Below are 20690 nucleotides of genomic sequence, written 5' to 3' on the forward strand. Positions count from 1 at the left end.
GATAGAGTTGGCCTTCTGGGCTGCAAGCGCACATTGCCGGCTCATATCCAGCTTTTCATCCACCAGTACTCCCAAGTCCTTCTTGGGAGGGTTTCTCTCAATCCCTTCATCTCCCATCCTGTATTGATACCTGGGGTTGCCCCAATCCAGGTGCAGGATCTTGCACTTGGCCTTGTTGAACCTCATGATGTTCACACAGGCCCACTTCTTGAGCTTGTTCGGTTCCCTCTGGATGGCTTCCTGTCCCTCAGGCATCCCAACTGCACCACTCAGCTTTGTGTCGTCCTGCAAACTTGCTGAGGGTGCACTCAATCCCATTGTCTACGTCATTGATGAAGACATTAAACAGTGCCGGTCCCAATATGGATCCTGAGAGACTTGTCTGCCAATCTCAATGTGGACATTGAGAGCCACTACCGTGGACATTGACCACTACCTTCTGGATGTGACTATCCAACTAATTCCTCATCCACCAAACAGTCCACCCATCAAATCCCATATCTCTCCAATTTAGAGAGAAGGATGTTGTGGAGGACTGTGTCAAAGGCCTTACAGAAGTCCAGATAGATGACATCATTAGCTCTTCCCTTGTCCACTGATGTAGTCACTCTGTCATAGAAGTCAGGCAGGACTTGCCCCTGATGAAACCATGCCGGCTATCTTGAATTTTCTCCCTGTCCTCCATATGCCTTAGTGTAGCCTCTAGGAGGATCTGTTCCATGATCTTTCTGAGGCACAGAGGTGAGGCTGACAGGTCAGTAGTTCCTTTTAAAAATGGGTGCAATGTTTCCCTTTTTCCAGTCACCAGGGTCTTCACCTGACTGCCATGACTTTTCAAATATCATGGAGAGTGGCTTGGCAACTAGATCAGTCAATTCCCTCTGGACTCTGGGATGCATCTCATCAGGTCCCATAGAATTCTCTATGTTCAGGTGCCTCAGGTGGTCATGAAGCTGATCTTCTCTTACAGTGGGAAGGACTTTGTTCCCCCAGTCCCTGTCTTATGGTCCATCCACTTGACAGGTATGGGGAGAAAGGTTGCCAGTGAAGACTGAGGCAAAAATGTTGAGTACCTCAGCCTTCTCCATGTCTGTTGTTACCAGTTTGCCAGTCTTGCTCATCAGGGGAAATGCTTTCTTTAACCTTCCTTTTCTGGCTGACATACCTGTAGAAGTCCTTATTTGTGTCCCTTGCCAAGTTCAGCTCCAGCTGCACCTTGGCCTTCTTGACCCAATCCCTACACAACCGGGCAGCATCCCCATACTCTTCCCAGGATACCTGTCCCTGCTTCCACTGCTTGTGCATTTCCTTCTTGCCCTTTAGTTTGACCAGCAGGTGTTGACTCAGCCATGCCAGCCTCTTGCCTTCCTTTCCTGATTTCTTAATGCCTGGGGATCAACAGCTGTTGTGCTCTATGGAAAGTGTCCTTAAAGATCTGCCAGCTCTGTTCTGCTCCCTTGTCCCTGAGGGCAGTTTCCCAGGGAGTCTTATTGACTAACTCCTTGAAGAGCTGGAATTTTGCTTTCCTAAAATTCAGGGTCCTGACTTTACTCTTCACCTGACCCATTTTCATCAGGACTGCGAATGCCACCACTGCATGATCACTGCAGCCCAGGCTGTCTCCAGTCTTGATGTCACTGATGAGGTTGCTTGCGTTGGTGACCGACAGGTCCAGTATCACATTCCCTGTGGTAGGGCTGTCTATTACCTGGCTTAAGAAGTTATCCTTGATGCATTCCAGGAGTCTCTGGGATTGCCTACAGCTCATAGTACTCTGATCCTTCTGTCAACAGTTCTATCAGGATAGACTGAGAATGCTAGAAGCTCTTGTGAAACAATACTAATGTCCTCTTGTGAGCACCAGAAGCAACAGGCCAGCATTGATACTGAAAGACAATAAACTTGCTCATGCCCTCAGCCCTGCTGGTAGTTACTCTAACTTTCAGGAGCTTGTTAGACTTAAAAGACTAAGTGGGGAGGCGAACTTGGATACAGATTACCTAAGTGATATGGTTGGTCAATATTTTCTTTCATTAAAAACATCACATTTTGGTACTCTGGTAGTATTCATTGCCAAAAAATTCAACTGCATAGACACAAAAAATCCCAGAATCAGATTTTATATCTAGCTTCAGCACAGTGTAAGGATCTCAGTTTTAATACACCACTATAATTAAAAAAACTCTACATTAAGAGGATAATTTAATATTATGTCACCTAAACAAAGTGATTGTTGTATCCGGACACCTGTTTTACTGGACTTTAAAGAGTTACTGAAGTTAAATCTTACCAGAAATATCTAATCAATAACAAAATGGATGCAATTAACAAAAACCTTTTTTAAGTTTCAAAAAGCAAGAACTCTTAACAATCCTTTGACTTAAGCTCTATCTTTAGTCTCAGATCAAGGCATATCAGCTATGGCCAGGCATCCACAGGGAGCCTGCATTTGCCCATTACTACACATCCAATAACATCTGCCAAATCCAGTTTCAAGTGTCCTTTTGGAAACTAGAAGCAATGTAGATTTTATGCTCATCATTACAACAATGCTACAAGACTGAAAGTGTTCACTTATCATTCATAAAGGTCAGAAAATCCCTTCTCATAGCATCTGCTCATCATACAAGTAGGACAGTTGTCATCACCCTTCCCTTATCACCCAGGATACCATTGGGACTACCAGTAACAGAATCACTTCTCCTATTCATCATTTCACTAAGTTCTTGTAGTGTTTTTACATCTGTAACATTTCCAGTTTCTAATAATATTTTTTCCTACAAATAATGCCTTTGAATGGATGTGTCTGTAAACTCATAAGGTCAAAATAATGTACTAAAATCTTTGTACAACTCAGTATTATGGTTCAGCTTATGTTTCTGCTTTTCAGAACAGCTTTCCACCTCTACAGCAAACTACAGTCAAAGCAGCTTTACATTGTACAGTTATATAGTATTTCAAATATCACTAACATTATCGTAAAAGATAATTTAGTGAACATTAAATGCAGGATTTTTTCTTGTACATACAAGATAAATATAAGTAACATCTGCATGAGAAATTTAAGTGCCTTCAAACCCTTTAAGGATTTGGATTTATTTCAACGTACCAATACTACTATATCACATATTATTGTTAAGTAAGGAAGATAGCACAGAAAGACTTGAGTCTTCTTTTGGAAGACTCAATCTACTTATATCACAGGTCAGGATTTATTCAGGCAAATAATTTAATAAACATCAAATCAGATAATCAGGTTTTCAAGTTCTCTTACAAACAAGAAAGTAGAAGTTGTAGTAAAACGGCCTTAGTTACAGATACTGATGCTCTAATTCTTGTAAAAATGAAACCAAGTAAAACCAGGAATACCCCCTTCTCCTAATAAGGACATCAAAAAAGTACCATTAGTTTCTCTCATGTTATTTTAGAAAAAAAAAAAAACAGGATGTTTGAAATATTTGTATACAATCTGAAAAAAAAATCCACAAAACACCAAACCAACTGCCCCCCTCCTTCTCCCCGCCAAACAGTTCTTCTAATTCCATTATATAAAGAAAAATTTGACGTATTTTAATGAGGCTAATTTTTGTGTGAAGAAAAGCAAGTTATTCCCCTCATGCTGAAAAGTCAAATAATCAGAACATTTAACTTTAAAGAGTAATATCTAAGTTTCTGAGATTCTTAGTTCAAGTGCAAGGCCTTTAGAAAATAAACAGTTATATTGATTGGTTACTATGGAAATGAACCCAGATAACTTCTTGGCAACTGTTCCTATGCTACAGGGCACGCTGGAGAAAGCTTTCCATTATGAGTCAGTTTCCTATGAGCCTCACAGTCACTTTACCACATGCAAAGCAAAAACAGTTGTTTTATTAATCAAAATGTATCTTAGTTACTAAGATGCATTCAAATACATACTAAGTTGTAGTGCTTTGGTGTAACTTAACGAATTCTGTCAGTAAGACCTAGCCAAGAATAAATTGAATACACAAATATTTTAAAATACATTGATTCCAAAGTACAGTTTAAGTTACCATTAGTTTAACAAATTGTTTTTTCTTTAGAGGAACAATTTCACATTGACTAAATTTCAAATGCAAGATTTTAGCTGTAGACAAGTCTTTTTCTGTATGTATTTTATGTATTGTACACAATTGCAGTTGAGAATGATGAACAAAAGTCTTGTTTTTTCTCTTCTGATCCATAAAAGAGAAAATCAACAAGAAAACCAACATGAAAGAAACAACAAATCCTAATTCAGTCAACTCATCCTCATTCGTTAACAAGTGATGGGCTCTTTTTATTTTGAAGGTGTTTATGATCAGCAGATTGTTTGTTCATTTCCACATGCGAAGGATGTGAATAATGGCTTATTTCAGCAAATAGCTACAAATGCAAAAATAAATCACTTTTAAGGACCTTAAAAGTGCCATGGGAAAAATCCTTTCTTGCCAAATGGAAAACCTTTAGCAGGAGAGACTTAGAAATAAAGAAGCCAAAACTCCTTGTGGGCATTTACCAAAATACTGTGTTCCATTAATTAGAAAATTGTGTATTCAAGTTTTTATCTGAATTATTCTAGATATCCAATTATAACATTTAGCCATATAGGGATGATTATGTTAAACTAGTTGTTTTTCTAGTGATTTTAGAATCATTGGTCACCAAAGAAACAAAAAATTTGGAGGGTTTTTTTTTTTCAGTTTTAAGATGCCATTCAGAATTTGTATCCGACTACTTTCACATGAAACTACTTCTAGAAATACTTTTGGAATCAAATGGTTCAGTACACTTCTTTATGTTAAGGAAAGGGGTGTTTGCTTAGACATCTTACAGCTTTTGTACAGAACATGAGTTACCTACTCACTATAAGTACCTTGAAAAAAATATCTTTTTCACTGGGAATATTATTGCTATTATTTTTTAAAGCTGGTAGTTGGATGGGAGGGTTGCTTTGGTCTTCTAAGAATTTTTGAGGCCAAGTTCTTAGAGTCCAAAATACAGTGAATAATATGCCTTTAGAAAAGTTCTCTGAGCAAGTGCAACTTTTCCAATATTGCCTAAGTTTTGCTTGCTTCTTTTAGGGGAAAATATATCATGTTGATCAGAAAGCATAAGAGAAGTGAGGCTGCTGCAGCTCCACTCCCCAAATCCAACCAGTAGCAAGCCTGAAGACGTGTTCCTGGTAAGCACCCACAACTGCCACACATACACAGCTGGCAACCCCGATGACAGACATACAGAGCATTTGCAGAGACAGCCAGCACCAACAGCCTCATCCCACTCCCCTCTCTGGATGAACGGGACTAGAGGTCTGCTAGCAAGACCCATGGCTCCCAGGATACACCACCTATTTGACAGCTGGTCTGGCTTGATCCCTGATAGCGTTTACACACACCTGTACAAGGTCCAGTTGCTGGCACCCAGGCACATGGGTGCTCTAGCCCACAATCCCAGGCCAGTTGCTGGCACCAAGACTCTCACTCACTCCAGCTGCTGGCACAATGGACACATAGGACCCTGTGACCCATAGTCCCACTCCCATGGCTGGCACTTAAGTCCGGTCACTCAGGTCTCTCCAGTTGCTGATACCACAGACACCCAAGCCCTCTGATGCACAGTCTGGACTGCAGTTGCTGGCACTCAGGCCCGCCCCCCTACACGCTGAACAGAGAGCCCTCCACCCAGGAAAGAGTTAGAATGCAGTTTAATAAGAAGATACACTAGACTGCACTGATTAGAAACAGGCACGGCCAGACAAATGTACCAACCAGCAAACTATTTATACCTAACTGGCCCTTTTATCCCCTTACCTCTCTATTTTTCCCATGCTTATTCGTCTCCAAATCACCTAAATTCATCCACCTTTAGTTCTTCACCTAAAGATCCCATAATAGGCCTTTTCCCCTGCATCCCATAATGTGTCTCATAGAGCTATGCAACAACTCCCCACAGTCCAAAAGGTGCTTTGGACTGAGTGTTAGCTCAACATGATAGGTTTCCTGCCTGGACAATGGGGCTGAGGCTCTCCTGGGACAGACCTGGGAGGGGCCCGGACAGGGTGTCCCCTTGTTCAAGTCCATAATTTCAGTTCCGCACGTGCCTCTGTGTCCCTGGGCTTGTGTAGATGGGCCTTTGATGGGCTGATGGCTCCTGTGACAAGCCTGGGAACAGCTGGAGCAGGGTATTATTTTAGCTCCTCCACCCTCTCCTGCCTTCGTTTCCTGTGCTCATTTGTGGGTGTGCATATGAACTTTTACCGCCTAACCTGTCAGCTTCCTTTGATCAACCCTTGGCTGAATAAACTTAATACCGTTAGCTCTGTCCTTCTGACACAAATACAGTGTTTAATAGATTGGAGTAACACAGAGTTATTATTAATGTAAGAAATAGTCTTTTTAAATGGGAATAATATCCTATTTATATACATATTATATATACAACATATATAAACCCAAATATCTTTCTTCTGCAGAACACCTAACAAAGAATGCCAATATCATGATCGCAGCTTACAGAGACAAGAATTAAGGCATTTTCCTATAAACAGTTTATCAGTCATACCTGCAGTGCCTTCACTGGTTCAGGTACTTTACAGTAAGATTTGACCTTTCCTAAACTATCTTTAGCATTAGGAAGGTATTACTGGATATAGAATTCTTATTTATACTAGGGAACACATAATGGTTTGGCATGCAGGAGAAGAATACCCTCTTGCACGCCTCTTACCCAAAATCTACTTCCATTTAAATTTTGTGCAGTCTCACAGTTGAGGGAAAGATATAGATACCCATGCAACAGGCTCCCAGAGCAATTGAGTGGTGTCTTCTCAGTCCACTTTCAAGCAAAGCACTGAGTACTACTATTCAGCCTCCCAAGATCTGCCAAGCAGCTTGCTATTTGTAAAGCATTTCAGAAGAAAATCACTATTACTACACAGAAATGTAGTCTTCTTGTTCGGTTTAGATCCATGCAGCTGAAGTGTCAAACAATATGATTTACTCATGTCCTTTATTTTAATATCTCTACTGTACACTCGAAGCAACATATCACCCAACAAAGAGATCCTTCACTTTCAAATTAAACTAAAATCCTTACTGCTAAGTTTATAATGGAAGCAAAACCAAACACAAATATGAAATTAACACAGGTATTATAAAGCAAATAAAAAGAGATCTAGGACCAACACCAGTACCAATTTTATTCAAATGTATTCTATGCATCTAATGCACATAACTTAATACATGTAACATACATGCTGCCCATGAATGTACCGATTCCAGCCCCATCATCTTTAAAGAATGCTGAGCTACAAAGGAGCAAAAAATACTCAATATAACTTTTCAAATAACAATTTAAAGTACAACTTGGTAAGTTATTTGACAACCAGAATACCAAATTTAGTCTCCATATAGAAAGATGCATCTCTTGAAGTTAGAGCTCAGTCAGAGCATGATCTCCAAAGTAGAAATAAACTTATGCAAAGCTTCAGCTTATTTCTTATATTCAGGAAGAAATACAGTTTACTTTTCCTTTAACATTCTGTTTCCTCCATGCCTGAGACACAGAAGAAGATACATTCTCTCCAACAAAAACATTTTTTCCTAAGCATTGCAAAAAGCCCGAACAAAACCAGTCATTTACAAACAAGAGTTTCAATGTTTCACAAATTTCAGCACTAAGCAAACCAGCAAACAGCTGGCTCTGCAGGAAGAGCTCCACTTGTTTACAGTGCACAACTCCCCAGTTAATTTGCTGTTAGTACTCACAAAACTTTTAACAGAGCAATCATTTTCTATTCCACGTTTTTTACTCATAATAAACAGGTTAAATCCTTAACTAGGAACATTTCACGTCAAGTATTTCTTATAAAATATGCATAAACTGATCATCACATGGAAATACAGATGCTTTGGAATATTTTTATTTATGAAAAACTGCTGGTTACAGGCAAATGCAGAGACCTGAAAGGGAATTAGCACTGTGAAGGGCAAGCTGCATTAGCAAGACTGTAGCCAGCAGTTCAAAGGAAGTGATTGTTCTCCTCTGTTGAACATCTGTGAGGCTGTATCTGCACCACTGCGTCCATTTCTGGGGCCCTCTCAGTAGAGGTAAGACACTGATAAGCTGAAGTAAGTCCAGGGGGTGTGAGATGAGGGTCTGGAGTCAGGGATGAGGGGGATGAAGCACTTGATGCAGGAGAAGTTGGGAACATGAGATTTTTAAAATCTGAAGAAGACGTGAGGGAAGCTCTAACTACTATCTTTAGCCATCTCTATTGAGTTAGAGAGAAGATGGAGCCAGATGTTTCTTAGTGGGGAGCGGAGAAAGGAGGCAATAACAAGAAAAATCCCAATAAAATAAGGGGGGGAAATGCTCACAATAAAAGCAGTGAAGCAGAGAGACAGGTTGTCTACAAAGACTGGAATCCTTATTCTTTCATATATTCTAAAGTAGACAGGACAAAGCTCTGAGCTTCCTGATCTAACTGAAGTTAGTCTTGCTTTGAACAGGAAGTTGGACTACATGATCTCTAGCACTCCCCTCCATCCTAAACTATTCTCTGAACAGAAATAGTCCTTAAAATATGAAAGCAATCAGGTGCTATGGAGCTTGCAAATGGCAAGTTTATGACAGCAAAATACTGTGCTGCGTGTACTGTGCTGGGGTCAAGGAGGAAGAAAAACCCACCCCAACATCACCAGCTCTTTTGAACCAAAGTGCCTATTCTCCTGCACAAGCTAGACACATTAAGCATAAAAGCTTTTTGCCCCACGCCCTCCTCTTTAACAGATCCCTATCATGCATAGGAACTTTTTCCTGAAAAGCTAACTGTTGCTGTGTCTCTTACCAGTACTTACAGTTACAGTAAAAGTCTCACAAGAACGAGCCCTTTTCATATCTGCAATAACCAGTTACATCCCCCACAAAATGCAGTCTGTACATTTTATCTCCTACTGTAGTCCAACGATGACCCTCTTCAGATAAAAAATTTATTTTCCTCCAATCTATTTCAAAGATTTGATTTTTCTCCCTCTTATTTCCACACTTACTGTATTTTAGCCTTGTTTTCTTCCCCTTCAGCCCTGTCCAGAATATCCACACCAATCCTTGTGCTTCACATTACCTTCCTCAAGCATATTCTCAAAACCTGTTGACTAAACCCATTTTATTGTAATTATTAGTGAAAGGCTGAAGAGATACAAAGCAACTACATTAAAGAAAAAAAAAAAGAAATTATAATTTGTTTAGAGAACTTCCCCTTCTTACCTCTTCCTCTCTACAGAGACGGAGAGAGTCTGGAAGCTGCTCAACCAACAGCTTTGCAACTGAGAAAACACTCAGTGGACATTCGGGAATCTGAAAAGAGCAGCTAGAAAACTGCAAGCCAGGTTTTTTATCCCACCACCAATTTGCCTCACTTATTTTGTTTCAGTTTATCCAACTGCAAATCCAGTTACAGCTGAAAAAGTACTACTGGCATTAGCCTTTACGAACTCTGAAGACTGTCGACAGGATTCATACACCATGCAGGAAGATGAGAGTGATAGAGACAGTAATTCCATGTGACAGGTATGTTTTTCTAACAAGGACCATTGTTTAAAAACAGAAAGCTGGTTAAGCTGTGTTACTATCAGGAGTAATTTTGCCTTTCAAATACAATAGCAACAGCAGGGAAAACAATGGTTAAAAAGCAATTTGAAGAGTCCAGTGAGGCAGAAAATGTACTTGCTGGAGTCACAAAAACCAAATGTAGTTTTAGGCAGTTGAGAAGGAGGTAGCCAAGCATCACTACAAGTAGTACTTATTATCCAGAAGATAAGAAATCAATTTCTACAGAAGACAATTACTTAATCTAGCCTGTATCTATTAGGAATAAGAATATTTTCATGCAAGTAATGCAAGATCTCTGAGACGGCCTCTGAGAACTCAAGAGGATGCTGTACATTAAAAAAAACTTCCCTGGAATCTGTTGGAGAATAAAAAGTTTTGATGAAAAAGGTATAGTTGTCAGCAGGCCCTAATCTCTATTTGTCACACAGATACTGATCATCATCAGCTTCGTAGTTTTGAATGCTGTCTTGTAAAAGAAGGGAGAGAGAAACATCAGCAACCTTAAGTGTCAGAAATCAGATCTCAAAGGCGGAGAAATATGACCAAAGGGAAGACTGCAGTCATAAGAACACTCCAACCAAGAAGTCCTCTCCTTGAGTGTGGTACGGGTGGAAATCGAGCTAAAAATGTAACTACCAGGCTTACAGCTACTGTAGCCTAAATCTATACAGTACAGTGTTGGAAGTACACCACCAAGAAATAAGAACCTTTACTTTCCAAAACTTCTTGGATTTCTTCATATCCCATCTGTTCTTTTGCTGCTGGTGGAACAACAACTCAGTCTATGAGCAGTTATCTACTCTAGGGGCCCATCAATTATTTCTTCAGCCTGTTAAAATGAGGGCAGTTGCAGACAGCCTATACTTTCAATATATTTATGTCTGCATTAGACTAGCCTTGAGTAAATATGCTTATTATTTAGTCAAGTCTATACCCTAAAATAGTATTTTTCTCTTCAAAATATTCATAGGTGTAATTTCTACCCTGGAATAATCTTCTGCCCTTTCATGGTGCCATAGACATTATGTGCACAATACGTTATGACCAGACAGTATGTAGATGCATAGTATCCTGCAGTCTGCACTAGTATCCTGTATTAGCGTATCCAATTTCAGAGAGAGGTATCTATTGTCATTGGCCCAGGGGAAAAATAGAAATGTAGAAAGACACATTTCCACATAGGAAGCCAGGCTTAACCTAGACAATTTTCTAAATGAAAATGAGGTTTCTTAGCATAACTTTGCATACATCCACAGTCTATTTGCTGAAAATCCACCCTTTGTTATAAATTCTAAAAATACCATTGTAAAGATCCAGAATTTATATTGGAAAGCAATTTCAAAAAGAGGAGGGCAGGAATTACACTGTATGGCTGACTGGCAGTTTACTACAACAACCAAACACAACCTCCCCCCTCCCGCAACTCCTTTCAAGGTTTTCCATGTTATAGAGTCAAAGTTTATAACCCCTAGAATTCTGCCTAGAATTTCAGGGCCGCCTTCTTGCACACATACTCAAACATTCCTCCACAGGTTTAACGATTGCTACTACTTGGCTGTTCAATATCCATTAATCAAAATATTATTTGACAGTAGCAGATTACTTTAAGAAGTTGAATATTTTGTCGGGTAGTTAAGCATTTAGCATTATGATACAGAATTTTGTTTTCCTACGGTAACTATTCATAAATACGCATAGGGAAGTTTTCAAATTGGAGTTCTAAAAAACTACAAACACAAAAAACCCCAGAATTATATGTAAACAATGAATATGGCTGCTATTTATACACAAACTAGATCAGTATGTATTGCACTAGATAAGTTTTATCTGGTCACAGAATTTCTATATACTTCAGGCACACATCTGTGTCAGCCGGAAAAGTAGTTGGACTCTGACAAGTCTTCAATAACACGGACCATGTCATCATAGAGATATGCAAGAAATACGCTTTCTCAGTAAAGATCTGAGAAGTGAAAAAAATATTTTTCAGGAGCTTGAACTTTTGTCTGTTTTCTTTTTGTCCCTTTTCAGTGTTCAGAGGGATGATGTAGGTATCACATTGCTTGCAGGATCAGGGCTTCAATCATTTATACAGCATGATCCACACAGGGCTGAAAAGAAGACCACTTGAATCTGTGTTCATTATAATTCACTACTTTATTCCAGTGCTTCCAGGCTGTGTTTTTATGACCTTTCTTTCTCAATGAGTAAGCTTTGGAAAGAAAATGCTAATAACATTAGGCTGTGTTTACAGCCTGTTGATATGACTGCCTTTTTTTTTTTTTTTTTTGAGGCAAGAGGCAGCAGTTGGTTTGTGTTAGTACCAACTTGAGAACTTAATTCTCAGTAACTCTACCCCCAAAAAATTATAGTTTACTAGACCTCAGTCAGTAACAAAAATGAAAGATATTAAGAAGACATGGTCGGTTTTTCCACGTATTACACAAAATTTGAAATGAGTTTGTATATTACTTTCTGAAACACAATGGAGTTCTTCAAACTTCTTTTGTAGCACTACAAAGATCATTACCTTAAGGATACAACCGCCAGCTCACACTGAAACTAATAAATGCGTGCACCTAGAAGACAATGGCCATTAAAAAATGTTTGCAACAAGTTTTGAAATGCTGCCACTCCGATGTTAACTTAATTTCTTCCTTATTTATTCAGACCTTTGCTGAATCACCACTGTGAAAATCCATCTGTTAATTCTTAAGCCAAGAGCAAAGGCACTCCCTAATTTGGCATTGAAGGATCACTGCAGAAGAATTCCTTACCTTCCTACCAACATACCTCAACACTTCTGAGTCCAGCAGGAAAGGACCAGTTACGCTCATAGGGACTTTGACAGACCAGCATATATTTCACAGCTGTTCTTATTTTTAAGCCATACACCCAGAAAAAGAAAATGGAAGAATTTCAAAGCTTCTTTGACTCCAACACAATACTTCAACACAATTTTTTCACAGCCATGCTTCCACTGACACTTCCTACGTACACCTATCACACGTTTTACTCTAATACGCTGTTCACATTCATAAAGATATGCATGTTTGCTCCCAAGCTTTCAGTTTTAGCATCATAAACAGGCAAGGCAAAAAAGGCTACAAAAATATCAGCTCAGCTGAAATCAACTCCTTTAAAATAAAGATACTGTCCAGATGTATGTCAGCCTGTGAAAATGACTTCAAGGCAGTTAAAGACTGCATTAGGACAGTAATGGCACATTAGTGCCTAAAATCATGATCATCATCATCTATTACTCATGAAGAAGTCGCTCACAAGGAAAACATTGAAGAAAAAGAGCCATGAAATGAGAACAGAACACTGATGAGCTGAAGACCCTCCAACCATAGAGAAAAAAATTAATCTTTAATTATACATGCTAGTAAAATAGAATGGTTAAATAAGGAGGTTTCAGGCCAAAGTTCCATTTTTATGCTCTTTATTCTCGTTGATTAATTCTATTTATAGCATCAAAAGCAGATAATTTAGCAAGCTCAGTAACAGCAGTATTTTAATAAGAAAATAACTAATATTCATAGATTTATTACTGATTTCTGTCTGCTCCCAGAATTTTATGAGACTTTTTCAGTAAATTCTTTTCGTAATAACATTAAAGTAATATACTAAACCATAAAACATGAACGAGCGTAATGGGAGGGTAGTGTCCTCCTCCCCAGACCTGAAGCCACAGCACACCCTTCTTATTGACAAGGCTCTGCCTCTGCCTGGCACCTGGAGAAAAATTAATCCCCTTGCACTCTGTTTACCCATCGCCACCAGCAGATCAGGAAGCCACCGTCACAGCAGCTGACAGCTCTATTGCTGAGGCACAAAAGAAGAAAAAAAGACAAGACACCTGTCTATCGCTGCACTTGCACTGCAGAATTAATCACGAGCAAAGTCAGTAACGCATATGACCTGAGTACGTACAGGAAATAAGAGAGCACTTTTCCACGAAACTGTTTATGTTAACTCTCCACGTAAGTAAACGTCCACAGAATGAAACACAGCCAGCGTCCAACAGAATAAAATAAACGTCGCACAACTCGCATTCACAGGGCACAGCTGTGACTTCAGACTTGGTGGCAAGACATACCGTCCCCTCCCCTTACCCGTACAATCATCAGGCGTTACAGCCGGAGGCGTTACGGTACAAGCGACCGGTTTCTCCAGGACAACCCGCATCTACTCAGGGGTTCGTTCCCCCTGCTATTCGGTGTTGAAAAGCCTCAGTATTTATTTTAAAGCCTTACGACTCCAAGCAGCGAGCGGCCACGCAGACGAGGAGTCTACAAGCGCCGCCACATCTATCCTGCAGCCGTTGACGCTGGTAACGCGGACGGGATGAGGAGACAGCCCGTCCGCCCGGTGGCGGGCAGTGCCGCAACAGCTCCGAACCCGCCTGCCCGCTACCCGTCCCGAGGGGAAAGGCGAGCAGCACGCCCGCAGCCGCCGGCGCTGGCCCCGGCTGGCGACCGGAGCCGCCAGAAGCCCTGCGGCAGCCGCTCCCTACCCCGGGCCCCCGACCCTCGCACGGCAGGAGCTCCGGCCCCCAACCCCGGTCGTGCCCCGCTGCGGCGGCCGCCGAGAGGAGCCGAGGAGCGGGCTGCAGAGGCGGGGGGACGCGGCTCTACGAAGGAGCCCGTCGGAAAGAGGCGGCGGCGGCGGCGACGACAGCCCGGCCGGGGCTGCCTGCGGGGGAGCGGGCGCCCCGGCAGCCGCTCGGCCGACGAGCCCCGGAGGCACCTACCGGGAGGACTCCCCGCTGAAGCTGCCCCCGTCCAGCAGCCGCACCTTGCAGAAGAGGATGCCGTTGACGAAGGGCACGGAGGAGAGCTCATCCAGCTCCAGCTCCACGCGGAACTTGAACTTTTTCTTCTTCATCATGATGAAGGCCATGGGCCGGGGGCTCCCCGGGGGTCGCCCCCACGCCCGCTCAGCGCCGCGCGGCAGCTCCCCTCCGCGCCCACCGCCCCGCTCCGCTCCCATGCCGGGACGGGACGGGACGGGACGGAGGGCCGGGGCCGCTCCCAGCTCAGCCCCCGGCGGCCGCGGCGCCTCCCGGCCAGCGCTTACATGGCAGCCGGCGCCTCCCTTTCAAACCCGCCCGCCTCCGCTCCGCCCGCTGCCGGCAACGGCTGGCGGCGGGGCGCGGCCGGGGGGCAGCCGTTCGCCGTCACTGCCGAGCCCCGGCCGCTACCGCACAAAAGGCTGGAACGCCGGCGTGTCGCTTCGCGAAGGAGTTGGCCGGTGCCGTTTGCAAAGTTGTCTGATAAGGGGAACTCGACGTGCCGCCGTCCCGAGCGGCGGTGGGTGTCCGGAGGAGGGAGGCGGCCGCCGCCCCGGCAGAACGCAGCTGGTGCGATCCAACCCCGGCAGCCCTCCCCGCTCCCAGGGACCCTGCTGGGGCGGTGGGGAGCGCCCAGCCATCGGAAACATACCGTTTTGCTAACATTACATCTGCTAAATATTATTAAAGAGCCTTAACAAAGGCAAACGTTGTTTAGACGTCGAAATTTCAACTCTGAATTTAGCTTCCTTCTACTGTACCTCAAACCTTATCAGGGTCTTTTACAGCAGTTCAGCCTGTAGTTTACAGCCAGCTCCACTTCTGATAGGAGCAACAGATGTTCAGTCGTGCAGAGGAGGAATGTACACATCTGTGTTTACATTTAAGAACAGTCCTGTGGCACAGATGAGCACAGCAGTACACATGCAACATTCCCTTTTGTATATCGTACAGTTCAACACCAGCATGTGCTCTGCAGGGAACAGCTTTGTCTCAAAAAAACATTCCAGAGGACTAAGACAAAGAGAGTTCCGAGCACCCTCCATCAGCAGATCAGTTTCCTCTTCAGTGTTGCGTAAGAAAACCCTAATGAACAGCATGTCTTCCTGCAACAGAGCATTTATTCATACGGTAAGAAAAAGTATTTGTAGGATTATGCATGCAGCATCATGCTGAGCCCCTGAAATCTTGTTGCAGCTTGTGAAAGTAACAGCTGCCCCTTGTTCAGGAAAAATACATTAAAAAATATTTTTCATGGAATACATACCTGGTGAATACAGACATCACAAGTGATGTGTATGGCTAAGTATACAAAAATGTTAACCAGTATCCTGTAGCATGATCCTAGAAAAAAAAAAAATAGTAAAGAGTAAAAAGCATAAAAATGGAGTGCCAGGAAGAGAAATGTTCTTGCTTTTTTTCCTGTCCTACAACATCCAAGTCATAGAAAGTATTTATGTACAGAGTTTTCCAGTAGAAAGAACTACAAGGGGAGTTCTGACTCTATTATCAGTTTCACGTTCTGAAGAAAAAACTTTCCTCCAAAAATCTCAAATGTCAAGTAACGTCTGGGTCTGAAAGAAGCTGTTTAGCTAGAGTAAAATTAATATGACGACATCTTTGGGAGGAGGTCTAGGCATTTGGCCTTGACCTAGGAATTCCCCCGTTAAGAACACTTCTTCAGTCTAAGAAGACTTTTCAGCTCTAAAATAATTCTGAATCTCTTCTCTCTACCAGACCCCAACAGCCTATAATACATCGCACAAGGCAATTCTTTGGGTACTGTGTTCATCAGCTCTTTGTTAAAAGAAACTGAGACAAAATATATTCAGCATCTCGAATTTAGCAAGCAAATTGTATTTTGTTGGTACCAAGTTACACCAAGATATTACTTTCTTTCAAGCCTAAAAAACCAATTCCAGATATTTGTTCAAAGCAGATGTTTTAGATTCCTAGAAGAGATTACCACATTTAGCCAAAAGGTCCTACGTATCTTAGCAGAAAAGTAGAGTTGAAAAACCAGGAAAAAAAATTATTCCTGATGAATTATCTGTTGGAAGTGTGGTAAATACAATTGCTCTAGCTATTATAGAGCATCTTAAAGAAAATCTGCACTAACTTAGTCTTGGTTGGAGAAGTATATCAACAACCTCCATAAACTATTAAGGTCTATAAGTTACTATATACCCTTCAAGTAGCCTTTAGCACAAGCAGATACTCTGGATAACAGAACTTTTCAGGGCAGTGAAGGCATTTATATGCTGAGTGCACCAACAGGCTGTAACCAGCCCTGACCAGCCTCACCTGGGGCCTCACCCACACCCTGCCTAGAGGACCCATTTAAGCCTAGCTCTGAGCCATCAGTCTTCATTTGAGCCCTGCTTGTAGCACTGCTTGCTTGTTGAGGGGTTATCACGTTGTAGTCCTGCCTGTGCCTTGTTGTGGGCACTGATCTGTGGGCTGATTTCCTAGCTAGATCTCAGACCTGTCTTTTCATTGTAGGTGCGTCTGAGTGCAGTTGCTGGACTGAAGCCTGGGATGTGTCCTCAGCATGGTCTCAGACCTGTCTTGCTGCTGTGGGTGCCCGCTTTCCTTGCTCAGGTGCGGTAGGATGGGAGAGACCCTGGCTGGTGAGATCTCTGCCGTGTTCTTGTGCTCGCTTTCTTGCTCCTGGGGAGAGAGCTGGCCCTTGCTCTGCCCTGCTGTGCCAAGATGGTCACTCTTAAAACAAAGAAAGGGGTGGTTGCCTGATGACTTCAGGAGGCTTGATTCAAATTCAATTCTTATCTGAAAAACCCAACTCTGTTCAGGGGCTATATTTATATCCTGAAACTGGTGACATGGAGAAGTCTTTTATATTGAGTATAACCTTCTTGATCAGAAAGAGTCAAAGTCAAATGTGTCAGAAGTATAGTTTTCTAAATATATTTAGAATCTTTAATCAAAAGATTCTCAAAATAGCAGAGGAGTTTTCAGAAAAGGATAAACACTGTGGGTAATGTAAAAACCCTGTGCTGTCATTGATGTAAAGCTTCTGCAAGTTTAAAGCACTGGAGTTTTATTTTAAGAGCAATTCATAAATCTTTAAAGAAGTTGGATGGTACTCAAACAGGTACAAAAACCTCAAAGATTCAAGAAAAGCCAGTGTTTTTCAAAATACCACAGTTACACCCGGATAAAACAAATAATTCAAAAGCTGTTTGCTCTCCTGAAGAAGATAAGGTTTCAGTCGCAAAGTTCAGGAGTTAACAGGAAACTTCCTTTATGGACAGGTGAAGCCCAGGTCTCTGGGATTTTTAAATCCTCCAGAGCACCAGGGTATATACCATTGCTAGAGATAGTACTAATGGGACCTGTGCTCATCCACTCAGCCTCTTCGTGTTCTGCAGCACCGTTTCCTTGATAGGCACTTGTATTTGTGACTTGTAGCTGATTTTTTTCTTGAGAGTAGTGGCATCAGAAAAAAATTGAAACATTCCATGGGTTTCACTTTAGATGGATCGCTGCTCTTGAACCGACATTAGGTCTGGGTTACAACTTGTAACCAGATGAGTGCTTCCAGCAGCAATCAATTGTAAGCACTCTATCTTGGTCACAAGAGAGGTTGATTTGGGTGTCTGAAGCTAAGTTAAACTAAAAAGTGAGCTTAGTGGGAGCTAAATGCGGGCGTGGGTAAGTAAAGGCTATAATCAGGCCCCTTCTCATGCTGCTTTAAGAAATATGTGGTGAAGTCTCAGTCCTCCAAGTATATTTGTACGTGTCTCGTACAAGCCCACAAGCAGTCTCTCTGATTACCCTCTCAATGGTCACTGCCTTCATGTGGCGCAGCTATTTAAAGCTGTGCTGTAAATAAAGCTCAGGTAACAGCCCCAACCCTACGAGGGGTTCTGTGCCCTCCAAAGCAGTGATGTGTCACAGGGAAAATCAGAACACAGCTGAAGCATACCCTGCTTAACCTCCATTGACAACATTAAGTCACAATTTCTTGGTTTGTAAACAATATTTACCTGTATTACAGCGCTAATCTTTCTGAATTAAGACATAATATCTTTTTCATGCTAAACCGGTTCAATGCCATGTGCTAGAAAATATAAGTACCAGGAAAGAAAAAAAATCTGTGAAAAATAATAAAAGAATCTGAATTTACCACAACTTGTTATTTTATGATAGTAAGATTTCAAAATATGCTTGGTTTGAATAATTATTTTATAATGGTACTTTAAAACTGAGCTAATGACATCTAGATAATGGAACAAATATTCATTTTACCCTAAAACAAGAAAAAACACTAAACATTGTCTGTTGCCTTATAAATATTTATTGCTTTTGTATTGTATTATAATTATATCCTCCTGTGTGTGAAGATTGCTCCTTCAGGTAACATAGAATTTCTGGGTGTACTTAGCAGACATTTTTAAACTGTGTAGCAGAACTGGATTTGATCTCATAATTTAAAAATTACTCAACCTCACTGCAGTCCCTGGAGTTAAGCCAGAAATTATTTTGGCTCATGCAGTACACTATTTTCATAATTTTAAGATTATTATGAAGTGTTTCCTTGCTTACAGAAAAAGAGCCACAGTATCTAGAGCAGACACTGAATCATGCAATTCAGCTGAGTTATCTTTTAGTCTATTAATAAAATATATCAAGTCTGCTTCTAGCCTCTGAGGTTTTGTGATATTTATAGCACTTCCTCCAAGTGGATAGTATTGATGCGATTTAAACATTTATTGCACATGTATTGATATATATACACTAATGAAAAGCTCTTCTTTTTGTAAGTTAAATGCATATGTTTTTCTGTTTTCTATATTCTGATACTAATCAGTATTGATATCAGCCTTATAATACTCAATACAAATGATATAAATGTTACACATCTACAACAATATTTTTTTTAAATTCTGTATCTTGGGCAAAGATATTTCTTGACTCGGATGTCCTTTGTGGCTATGCAGTTCCTTTGAGCAAAGTAAAAACTGGAGTGCAAAATGATGGACTATTCAAAACTCCTTTTAAACAAACAAGGATTGTATGAATGGTACAGCCCCAAAACCTGTCGCGTAAGACCATGTGTAGAAGAAATGATCGTTTTGGTAGTGCTAGCTTCCAAATAACGGGAAAGACTTATTTTGTTAATAGAGATGTAAATGAGGCAGAGCTCTGGAATTGCATTTGTGGTCACTGCCTCCAGTGTCACTGCAGCAGGTTAATTAGGCCTAACTAGTATCTGTATCTTTCAACAAGGGCAGTGGTTTCCTCAGATGTGTATCTAATAGTTCATCTATCAATGTATGCAAAATACCCAAGACTCTTACCTACTTTTCATATTGGTATCAGCCAGTCATACTGAAGTCAAAGCATTTAAACCTTCTGCACAGCTCTCTGCTACTTAATCCATTTTTAGGGAGACCATCATAAATTTGGAATCACTTCATGAAAAATGGGTTTCACTGTTGTGTCACATCATGGATAAAAAGTTGGACCGATGAAATACAACCCATACTTCCAAACTTTTGCCATGCATGCAAGTCCAAGCAGAATCTATTTGCAAATATGAATTGTCTAACCATCAAGCTCTATTATCCACCTGTTTCCTGTGGCCTACTTTTCCTACACAACTCCTAAAGGTATGGTACACACTTTGTAAATTATAACTATGCGGGATGCACTTAGGAAAGTCAAACCTGCCAAAACTAGCTTTTCTTCCTTGTTGCTTCCGGAAGAGCATTATCTTCCTCTCTTACCTTGAATTTTGGACTATTGGCACTAACTTTTCACAGTTGTTAATGACGACTACGAAGTTTTTAGAAAAAAATATTAGTAGTATTCCATTGAGGTTCTCTTGTCTTGATCTTTCATTTATGCCTCTTCTTACTTTAGTCAATCATCCCCCATCAGACACTGCTTTCAACCCACACTGCAGGCAAATTATAGCAGATACTCAATCGGTCCACAAACCTGTATGTATTGCCACTAAATGAATAGTAATATCTCATTGATAAAAAATATTATGTGTGTGTATATATAATATATACATATTCACTCTGAAGTGGTTACCAAAATGTGGTGTCTGTCATTATGCTGCTAGGAAAAATGTTGACACCCGATGCCTGCAGGTTCCTGAATGCTTGCATATAGTTTTATTGATCAAGTGGAAATGATTAGCTGATGTTGAACATTTAAATGACATTAGTGCATAATATAGGGTGAAACTGCCTGAGGTCAATTTAAGTGTACACTTCAGGTGTTTGGTATTAATTTCTGACTGGTTCTT

At 41.2% G+C, this 20690-nt stretch overlaps 1 protein-coding gene across 1 annotated transcript in view; it reads right to left on the reverse strand.

Annotated features, from left to right (window-relative positions):
- Positions 1-14610, reverse strand: part of EEIG2 (EEIG family member 2) — a 29754-nt gene extending 15144 nt beyond the window's left edge. The window contains exon 1 of the mRNA XM_074152116.1: positions 14372-14610. Within this exon, the coding sequence (XP_074008217.1) occupies positions 14372-14610 (239 nt within the window). The remainder of the gene's footprint in view (positions 1-14371) is intronic.
- Positions 14611-20690: the final 6080 nt, after the last annotated feature.

Source organism: Numenius arquata, chromosome 8 (assembly GCF_964106895.1).
Source record: "Numenius arquata chromosome 8, bNumArq3.hap1.1, whole genome shotgun sequence".
NCBI classification, from domain to species: domain Eukaryota; kingdom Metazoa; phylum Chordata; class Aves; order Charadriiformes; family Scolopacidae; genus Numenius; species Numenius arquata.